General features: G+C 35.4%; 1 protein-coding gene across 1 annotated transcript in view; it reads left to right on the top strand.

The window, feature by feature from the left end:
- Positions 1-8,916: 8,916 nt before the first annotated feature.
- The window catches only part of LOC107706974 (homeobox protein Hox-C11a), a 5,199-nt gene continuing 2,602 nt past the window's right edge, over positions 8,917-11,513 (top strand). The window contains exon 1 of the mRNA XM_016510826.1: positions 8,917-9,752. Within this exon, the coding sequence (XP_016366312.1) occupies positions 8,918-9,752 (835 nt within the window). The 5' untranslated portion in view covers position 8,917. The remainder of the gene's footprint in view (positions 9,753-11,513) is intronic.

Raw genomic sequence — 11,513 nt, 5'->3', positions numbered from 1 at the left:
CCAACTCATATCTTGGGCCCTTGAGAACCAAACTGCAATTACAGAGCAGCTTTTATGAATAGACTTTGATCTAGCCTGTGAAATGTCATTCTGAGTAATGTTAGGAAGTTTCTTTCTACAACTAGATATTGGCCAAAGTGTAAATTGGTAGGCCTGCAACTAAGCCGTACACACTGCTAATAAAATATGTATTCATGATATAGTGAAAAACTAGAGGTGTCTCTATCATATTTGCATTTTTAACAGCATAAATTTTCCATTAACGATTGCTTGTCCCTTGATCTGCGTTATTTGGACATATTCGCTTAGGTCTAGTTAATTAATTCACAACAACAATGCTTCTGAGCGAAATGCATGGTCAAGTAATATTAAGAAGACGCGCAATTATAAATTAAAACAAAGATTACGTCATTTATAAGTGTAATGGAAGTAGCAATCATACTGAGGAGACCAGATCTAAATCCCAAAATTCACAAGCCTGTTTTGCTAATTAGCGGGACCCATTGTGTAATTTGAAACATTATTTACTAAACTCATGGATTATATGTCAGTGAAATAGTTAATATTTGCTGCATGATTATAATGACTGTAGTTAGAAGGTAAAAAGCAAATGTTTTTCCGACAATTTTTTGTCAACAAGGCGCATGTTTTATTTCAAAACACCTTATCAAAAAACTGAAAAGAACGTTTAAAATATACGGTCAAGAAAATGGTTAAAAGTTGGTTTCATATAAAATATAGTTTATTCGTTTGTGCTTTATTATTATTATTATTATTATTATTATTATAAACGAATTTGGCAGAAGTCGGTGCTACGTTATTTTTATTTTCTTGTTATTGGTCTGATAGTTCGGCGACTTGCATTTTCTTTAAATCCTATTTTTGTGAATCTATAGAAAATGCAAATACAATTATATGAATGGCATCATCAGCAACTATATAACAACGATCGTCACGTTTCCCCCCTTTGGATTGTTTTGTGAAATTGCCTCTGATGTATAATTTTTCTGTGTTGTTCTGTCTAATTTTGTGAATGCACCAGTGTCGCATTCCTTTGTACCTTGCGATTAAAAATGTCTTGTAAATAATGTTACGAGTTCATGAATGTATCCATATATGTGTAACCTACAGTTTCTGAATAATAAAGTCTTTAAACTTACTTTTATTTACCTGTCCTGATGTATGTGTTGTGGCAACCATATGAGTTTTAGTATTTGAATCGAGTAACTTTGTTACCTAAGCATATTTTTATATTCAATAGCAGAAAAGCCGACTCAGGCGCTCGAACTACCGTTTTCAGAAATATTTCATTACAAATTAGATGTACATTATTGCGCTTGACACCATCCTTATTTTGACCATATTGGCTCTTAATTATTTCAGTATAAGGTCACTACATAAAACAATTTGTTGGAACACTCAAGAGAAAACTGCAATCTGAATGTTTGCCAACATGGCCACATGTAGTGCAACAATATTGATATGCTTTATCTAGTGGTTAAAAATGGTAAAGACATCCACCTAGTGGATAAATGGAACAGACGCCGAAACAGGGCCCCGTGAGGACTAACTGCAAGGACATGAAATGCTTTGCTTGCCTGTTTTGTAACTGTGTTTAGTTAACTTTTTGGAACGGGTTTCAGCCTTTTGATAGTTCATTGCTAAAATATCTAGTGTGCGTACATTTCCTTTTGATTGCTAAGATTTAGATTTTTGCTTGACGATTAATTGCTCACGCACAAAAATGCATTAGAATTTTAGGACCAACCTGTAATCTAATGTTGATCATGAGTTAAACATTGTTAAACCAAATGTAATATGTAACATATTATTATTTTCTTGTAACGTTTTTTTTTTTTTTTATATACATTTTTTGTATTTAAATTAATAGAGAATCACTGAAGATTCAGTGGAAATAAAGCGGATCTTAGGGTAGAGATGGTTCCAAAGCCAAAGCTTAGTGTCAAGTCTATTGGCTTCCTTGCAAGCAAATGCGCTGCAATCGTAACAATGGCATTTTATGCGCTTGGGGCGCTTTTGACTTTGAGACTGACCAAATCTGTTTATGACGACTCGTCTCCCCGGCTCAGAGGTCATTGAGCACCTCAGTGCCCTTCACACACAACTTGTGTAGTCATGTGGTTCACTAAGTGCTCTAGATCTCCTCTGCTCCTATCACAAACGTGTAGAGACTGGAGAACTTACTTCTGGCGTCGCTTGCACTACACACACGTTTGTGAGTGTGTGTGTGTGTGTGTGTGTGTGTGTGTGTATGTCTGTGAAAGGGGGTTTACTTGTAACTAAGAGAGTGAGACAGAAAAATGTCTTGACAATGAGTAGTTTTATAAACACTCTCTATAAACGTGTATACGGTCGCCTTAACCTGCTAGTAACTTAAATATTTAGCTTATGCAACGGTTTGGTTACTTTTGTATTTAAGCAGCATCAACATTTGCTTGGCCTAAAAAAAGACGTATAGACGAATAATCACAATCATTGCAACCGCACTGTAAAAATGACGTCCTTTCAGGCTTGTTTCATCTGAATAAAAAGATTATTTAAAAAAAGTTATTGGCACATTTCTTAGTTGTATTGTGCAAAAAAAAATGTGCTAATGCAGAATACGAATCTTGTAAATTAGTTCCAAATTGTAGTTTGTAATGTTTCTTAAAATATTGATATTGGTCTTAGTTCGACTGGTCTTAGTTCTTATAGGTTCTGCATGACAATTGTTGTTTGAGCCTTATCTTCTGTTGCAACGATACAGTTTTGGCAGTAGTGATGGAGGAGACTAGTTCCTCCTATTTTCTTCGTCTATGTGGTATTTGCCTAGAATAATTAACTTATTAACTTAAGTTTGGAATAATCAACACGTATTTTATTTTTTTGTTCGTTTTATTTGTATTTATTCACTTTACCTACTTGTAGCGTCGTTTAATTACTCGCAGCAACGTCAACTTTCATTCCAGTTGCATTTAATATTTAATATACGAATAAAAATTGTACTTAACAGTTTTTTTCTTAGCAACCGACATGCATTTTAGCATACTGGTATATTGCTTTTGGATTATAAAATGTTTTAAGCATTTAACATATCAACAAATCAAAATTTGCTTAAGCTATGGAACGTTTTTCTATTACTATAAAGCTTCGGCACGACGTCAAAATGTCCACAACAACAGCATGTATACTTACTGCATGTCTGTTTTATTTATTTTTTTATCTGCTATTACGAAACAACTGTAAACCATGATGTTTGTATTTGTATACTACATATATCACTGCTTCAACCAGTATCAGACCTTATTCCCTTGTAGTAATTTTTAGGATTAGAAAATATCATATGCGGCTACAGCGTGAGGGTACAATTGCATAGAAAAACGATACACATATTGAAAATAAGGCCCCGTTACATGTTTGTCATATGCAGAACATCTGCAAAACAACCTACCTGAGCAAAAAAGAAGAAGAAAAAAGTGTTGTCGCGTCAAAGAACAAAATTAATTGTTAAATTAATGTTACTTCATAACTAAGTATTTCATAACCAAGTATTCAGTTTGGAAGAAAATAACTTCATTTGCAAACAATTGGGGTTGACTGTTTATACAATGTTTGGGGCCTTCTTTCCGATCCCACCCCTTGCGTTAGCCCTGTCTTAGTGGGCGGGAGCAACTTTCAAATTGAAGGTCAAGTTAGTATGTCCAATATATAGGAACCAAGTTTCCAGTACCATTGGTGTAGACAAAATTCAAGCATTAATATGAAGTTAAGGTACACCAGATATTTCACTGAATTATACAATTAATTTATGTAATAATTGCGTTGAGGGTGCATTACCATTTCAACTCATTTAGTAATGCGAAAACGATTCATATAACAAATTTGTATAACACCACCCTTCATAAGAAATTATCCGCTTAATAGTCTTTGACAAAAATAGCCATTTTCTTGCGATGTAGCCAAGCAAAGTATTTTAAGTAAGTTTAATCATTTGGTGGACGGGGCGAACATAGGCATTTTCGATGTTTGTTGTGTCAAACCTTTGAATGAATCCTAAACTTAGACCCATCTTCAAAGTGATTATACCATTAATATCCAGATATTCTTGTGTAAGTACATCAGTTTGCGGAGTAAGGTCCTGAAAATAATTACTGTGATTTTTGCTAATGTAGTAGGGTATCCTGTAATAGTTTTAAAAAGGCCATATATATACAAAAAAGAAGAAAAACACCACTAGAGTGAAAGCACAATGCTTTCAGACATACCCTGAGCATGAGCGTTAACCTTTTGTTATTTAAAAACGCTATGTTGCTTATAAACAAAGTCGTGCAGCAGCCACGCGGTGTCATATTAAAGGTTTTGTTGTGAGTACATACCTTTATCTTGTCATCAACATGCCATGGGCCGGAAATCTGCTTTCCGCATCCGCAATAAATGCCATTCAGTTTACGGTCGTCGAATCAGTTTGATCAACAAATATTAAGCAAACATCTCGGTAGATTATGTAAGCAGTATGACTGAAGTGGCATTTGTAAAAAGAACGAATGCGTGCGCTAAATATTTCCAGTCTTTTTCCTGGCAAAAAGTAAAGTAAGTAGATAAAATAAATAGCAAAAACATAACTTGACAAAAATACCTAAATTCTATAGCCGTTTTTGAATAAGATCAATTTAATGTTGCTGGATTGTACCCAATTTCAGCTTGCTGAGGCGCCTCTGCTACAATGAAATGAGCCGTATAGCAACGGAAACAGCCGTACAGAGAAAGCGTATTGGTGCCTTTTTCATGTTTGTTTGATATAGCTAATGTTGATTTTGGAGTTTACATGTTTTAATTGTTTTTTTGTGAACGTACTCAAGTTTTGCACTTTAGTGCAATTTACCAGATAATCTTATGGGACGTAACTACTTAAAATTATAATCACTGTGGTAATAAGACTGTTGAATAAGATTGTTCTGACATGAAGAACAAACGATGCATATTTAGAGAGGGTTTTCTACTGCATGCATCATGCACCCATTTTCTGTGCTATTTCCGTGTCATGGATTAAAGGTTACATTGAACGTTTGGTGAGTCCAAATAAAATGGTTATTCTGAAATTGGATGTGTATATACACACATTGTAGATTTGAAACCCAGGTATACAGTTGATGTTTTTAAAATATTGTTATTCAAAACAAAATCAATTTCTTCTTTTATAATAGTAAAAGAAACGATAACCTTACTTTAGACGCTTTTTGAGGCATAATCTGCGTGATATCTGCAAGACAATGGAAACATAATTTCTTCCTATTATTATTATTATTATTATTATTATTATTATTAGAACAAAGCGCAAAAGTCCGTAACTGCTGTATCAGTCGAGTTTTGGAATTTATGTTCCGGATGTGGAAATAACTGTATACAGCAATAGTATTTATGTGCACCAATATATAGAAACAATGCTGTGTTAATATAGGCCTACCCATATGTGGGGGAAAAAAAATTTAAGTCTTCCTATATGCGGCAAAGACCATAACTTTTTGTCAAAGACCGGTGTGTGCGAGGTTGTTTTTTCTTTAGGCATAAATAGCTATAGCGTATCTTAAAACGATTTATCAGTTTGCACCCCCTCAGTTTGTACACAAATGTACACAGTTAGCCATCTCTATTGTAGATAAAATGATTGTTTTAATCACATGTACCTCGACTAACAAAATAATTAATATCACTCAATATAACAGATTATACTGTTGTCTGCCCATGCTGTAACTTTACATTTTGAGCAACAAGCTTCTAGGATTTCTATGACTGAAATGTCTAATTGATACAGTTGGGTACTGGATGCCTGTGCTAACGCTCTACAGCTACGCACTAGCAGAGACCTCTGTAAAAAGAAGGGCCATTTTTGTTGTTGCTTGAATCTGTTCACAGCTCATACGAGCGAGTTTAACAGCCCGACTTACATCCAATTAAATTTATCTAGGCCATGAGGGGACAGTAATGCTATTACACAGTTTCCCTTTTTAGCCCTGCTGAGGTTTTAGCCCTAGAGGTACACTGAAAGGCCCTTGAGTGTTGCCTACAACTGTTGTTTGGTCTCGTTGTTGATGTATCACGACTACTGAAAAGGTTTCATTTTCTGTCGATGTTCCATCGGTATGAGGCAAAAGCATTTTTTTGTGTTGACGCACGAATTAAAAGTCGATGAAACTGGCAAACGTGCTGAGATTCACCGCTCGGGTTATTTCTTCAGATCTCTATGCTGAAGCATGGGCCGCGTCGTTTTAGTCCGAGTAACAGTAATGAGCAACTCCATAATTTTACTTTAACTCTATAATTATAGACCTTAGCTGCAAAGCATTGCAAAAATTCCATTGACAATGTCGTAAAGCTCACGGTTCTTCATAGTGATGGTTTTTAGGAGGAGAATGGCAAACATTTACAACACCTCTGTCCCCTCTCTCTAGACTCTAAACGTCTTTCTAGCTGAACTTGCCCCTTCAATTCAACTGCTACATCACAATATCCACAATTGTCCAAATCTCCAGCAGGGGCAGAGGATTTGTGGGGATATAGTGCTTGTTTAGAGAAAGAAAAGGGCGCGCCTTTGTTGAATTTCAGGGTCCTACAGCTAGTAGGATAATGTTGAAGCTGCATGATGGCTTCGAAATAGTTGACATACATGTGAAAACGTTCTTCTGTAGAACAACTATTACAAAATCAGGTACAAAATATGTCAGATAAGTAGTTGTTGTTGTTGTTGTTACGCACTGCGGGAATACAAGTGTGGACTTCGTTGTGAAACCAGTATGATACGCAATGGGAACGTGTTTGTTGTCAGCAGTTATCTCGCAAAATCTTTCTCGCATTAACACTTTGCTGGACAGAAGGACTACTCGATGAGAAAAAGCGATATTGTTCCTTTTCATTAATGGTTTCACGATAGAGTTTTGGCTCAAACAGGTGACACTGTTATGTTTGTTTAGTTTGAGCTCCTTTAAAATAACTTTTAGACCTAGATGACTGAAACCAGAATATGTTGTATGGCATATCTTATTAGTTAAGTATTTCATTCCGTAGGACTTTTAATTATTTACCTTTTGTTTGTTTTCTGTAGAACAAAGCAGTTCTTGCTTTTCCGCCGTTCGGCCTTCTATGGCAGCCGCAGTGAGAATTTTAGTGGTCAAATTCAAGTGCTGGGTCTGGGCAGCTGTCTGCTTTCTTTGTACTTGGTTGAAGTCATATTGCACACCAACCTTTTGTCAATTTTGAGAGGGCTCAGTTCAGAGACTCATAAAGTCATTGCCACATACCTTTTACACAAATACGCCAGCAATATAGCAAAATGCGGTTTAAAAAATACAACTAACCTTTTAGTTACGATGTGCAGTATGCTAGTTTGTAAATGTTCATATGGACACCCTAAAAAGCTGTTTGAATAAATAATAGACCTATAAAATGATCTTTTTATTTAAAGATAAACCATTAAAAACAATTAACATAAACAATGGTAAATGTTGTTGTTATTAGTTAGTTATATGTGATGCTTTGTGAAAAGTTTCGATGACCGGTCATTAGATCTTCAGACATCTTCACATTTCCGTACATGAACTAATAATTAATTTAAAATAAATAAATATTTTAAAGCGAGTGCTACATACTGAATTTATTTTATTATGATTATGATGATGATGATGATTATAGTTTATTTCACGAATTAGATTGTTTTAAATTTGAGAAGATTAGTATGCTCTGCAATGTTAGCAGAATATGTGTTAGTATAGTTACTATAAATATAGATCTTGCAATATTAAAAAGGATTTTTGAATCTTTTTTTAGCATTTAAAAGGATTTTTAAATGCTACAAAAACAAAAGATTTTAGGCGTATTTTAATAGACGCTGGAGGGTACATATTGAAACTGGATAGCATGTTTTGCCTTAAACAGATGCCTCTAATAAAATGGTCTCAGAGATTTAAAATATCCAAGGGATCATTTGACGTACTTTACACATGTTAAATGCCAAAACGTGTGGTGCTTAAGTGTAAGGAAAGTCGAACACAATAGTACATTACACTTAATTTAATTTAATTTATTTATTTATTTTTAATTCAATAAAAAAAACAACGTTTTACATTCACGATAAGCCATCTTCAATCATAGGTGGCATCATTCATAGAACTAGTTTCGTTGATTAAAACCAAGTGAAAAGTTTTTCCCAGTTGAAAATTAAACCACATCCAAACGTAAACATAAAGACCAGTGTTAACTTTGTGTTTATAAGCAATGACTGACATTTCTCAAAAGTCATTTTCTGCAGAAGTTTCTAATGTTTTTATCTCAACAAAAAAGACAAACTCACAAATGTTCTATTATTCTATTCAAGAATTGGGTGGAGCTGACACGTGACATCGATAAGGCATATTTGCTTATCAAACCATGTATAAATATATATGCTCGTTTAAAGCATACATATTTATATATAATATGACACGGAATGTCATAAAAATTCTATGCAATTGAACAAAAGCAACTTAACAAAGCTGTAAAACTCGACCCTTGAATATTAGCAATCAACACAACAACACAATTAAAAATCATACCAGTCATATTTAACAGTCGTTCTTTTAAAGCTTTAATAGTTTGGTTACACGCGAAAGTCAGATTAAAACACACATGCTACGATATACATAAAAACAAAATGTGTTGTCTCAGACTCATAAAATCAGCGTACTCAGAACCTATAGAGGCTCCAACACACGTTCACATAAATAGAAAATACTTCTCCTGGTTCTTGCAAAACTCGCTTAAAACAACAACTTAAAGATGTTACTGTTTTACATGGTCTTGCGTGATTTGAAAATTAATCGTTTGAATCTCGCAGATCTTACCCAGCTGAACCACTCCTACGCATCCATGTGTTCCAAATTGATATATGACAATATCTACTTTCGATCACGTGTTGCGGGGCGACTTAGACGGATTGCGCGTCATCTCGCCTTCCCAAATTTTCTCCTTCTGCAGCTCGAATCCAAAACATCATATCTGTAGTACGGACTACAGGAGAAAGATGTTTAACTCTGTTAATCTGGGCAACTTCTGCTCCCAGACGCGTAAAGACCGGACATCCGAGTTTGGGGACAGGACGGGCTGTGCTTCCAACATCTACCTCCCCAGCTGCACCTACTACGTTCCTGAATTTTCCGCCGTCTCTTCTTTCCTTCCGCAGGGGCCCTCGCGACAAATCACATACCCTTATTCCACAAATCTATCTCAAGTGCAACCAGTGCGAGATGTTTCCTATGGTCTGGACCCGTCCAGCAAGTGGCACCACAGAACCAACTATGCATCGTGCTACTCAGGAGAAGATCTGGTGCACAGAGACTGTCTTCCGCCATCCACCATGACAGAAATGCTCATGAAAAACGAGAGTGTGTACAGCCACCACCACCACCACCACCAGCATCATCATCCGAACTCTAGCCACCCGTCCACCGGTTTCTACACCGGCGTAGGGAAAAACAACGTGCTCCCACAAGGTTTTGACCGCTTTTTTGAAACCGCTTATTGTAGCACGGACAATCAATCAGAACATTGTTTACAAAAGAGCGAGATGTACAAATTAGAGACTTCGTCCCAGCAACCCACAGCTGTTTCCGCAGCGCAGGAGCCGGAAAAGGACCCAGAGGATGAGGAGGAACATACAAATTCGGGTTCGTGCACTTCAGCAGCTACTAAGGACGGGAACGCAAGCAAGAGCAGCCATTCGAGTAGGTACCGAAGCTGTAAATGATGAAAGGTTAAGGGACTAGCCCTGTGTTTTGTCGGTCAGATTTTATGTGGAGTTTTATAAGCATTCAAAGGATTTTATTATAACCTACAAAGCTCTTTCCTCCAACGAAAAGAATTTTTACGATGGGAAAGCGCTTTGAAAAAAGAGGATGTTATACACAGACGCTACTATCCCAGAGTCTGTGAAATTTTAAGAGCGCGCTATTGTGACAAATGCTAACTTTGATCATGAACTTGCGTTGAGCATTGCAAGGGATTTTCTCGTTTAGCTGTCGGGGGTAAAAACCAATTGGGCAGAACATTACTTTTGGCATACTGTGAATTTTGTTTTATCAGCTCGAATGTAAACTAGCTAAGTCCTTATTAGCTTTTAAACGTGCTGTGACTTGAGTTACCGTGGGGTTGATGTACATAGTCAATGGCCATACAATGTTAATGCTTGTCCAGTGCTAATGACTGTCAGATCTATCTATCTATCTATCTATCTATCTGTAAATGAATCAGAACTGTCGTAATTACCTTTCAGAAGACATCACTGGATATTTTAGATTTTTGCTGTTTTGTCATTGCGGCGCTTCTTAAACTATAAGTATAGTTTGCAGAGGAGAAGCTAACATTCACGGCCATTTAGAGGAGACACTACCCCAGGCCCACAGTATTTGTTTGTAGTTTAAAAAATAAGAACATATTTTAACGTGTATACGGTCAAGGGTCCTATAATTTGCGAAACACATTTTTTAATTAATATGATACAAAATAGGAAAAAATACATAGACTGTAAATAAAATCACTTTAGAGTTCCAAGTTAAAAAAAAGTTGCCTGTTATCTGTTGTTGACACTACATTTGTTTACGGTTTTACAGAGTTTAACATATATATATATATATATATATATATATATAATTTCAGTTAAAGTTTGTTTTATTTCAAGTGACAAGTGTTTTTTATATTTATATTTAGTTTTAGTTAACTGCAATAATCTTGAAATATTCTGAACAGAACTGAAGACAGTTTGAGTAGTGGCTCTGTTTGATGGGCCCCTGCTCGTCTGAAGCGCAGACTAATGTAATCAGGCAGGTGTGGGGGTCAGCGAGGGTTTATGGGTCGGGGTCGTGACCCCTGGTGTCGGTTCGGCTTTGTTGGACTGTCTTAATTAGAGCCTTTGGGTTCCATTGTGCACAGACACTTAGCAACAATCCCTTCATTAAATGCTCCTGTGAGTTTGGCAGGTCGGCCGCGTGGTTTCGCACATTAATAATGGAAAAAAAATGCTGTGGGTTCAGTAAACATTAAGATCCATGCACAACATCTGTGATCTGCTGGAGATGACCACAGAACAAACTGAACCATCACAGTTCCACTAATGCACATACAACAGACGTCTGCAGCAGGGTTATTACAGTTCACTAAAGCTATAGTGAAGCTTCTTTGTATAAAAAAAGAAAGAAACATTTCTCTTGATGTACTAAAATAAAACTGAAACTAATTAATAAAAACATGGACATAAAAATATTAAATAAAATTAATAATAAATACATTTATAATATATGCATCATATAAAATGTATATATTATAAATTATAAACAAATATAATAAAGAATTATTAAAAAATAATAGTAAAATATAAACAAAAAATACTAAAACAAAAACTAATATATAAAAACAATAACAATGAATAATAAATAAAATTAAATCAATTAGTAACAATTGAATAAATAAAATAATAAATACATGATATA

Source organism: Sinocyclocheilus rhinocerous, unplaced genomic scaffold (assembly GCF_001515625.1).
Source record: "Sinocyclocheilus rhinocerous isolate Xijiao unplaced genomic scaffold, SAMN03320098_v1.1 scaffold714, whole genome shotgun sequence".
Classification (NCBI taxonomy): Eukaryota; Metazoa; Chordata; class Actinopteri; order Cypriniformes; family Cyprinidae; genus Sinocyclocheilus; species Sinocyclocheilus rhinocerous.
This window is presented reverse-complemented; position numbering and strand designations above follow the sequence as displayed.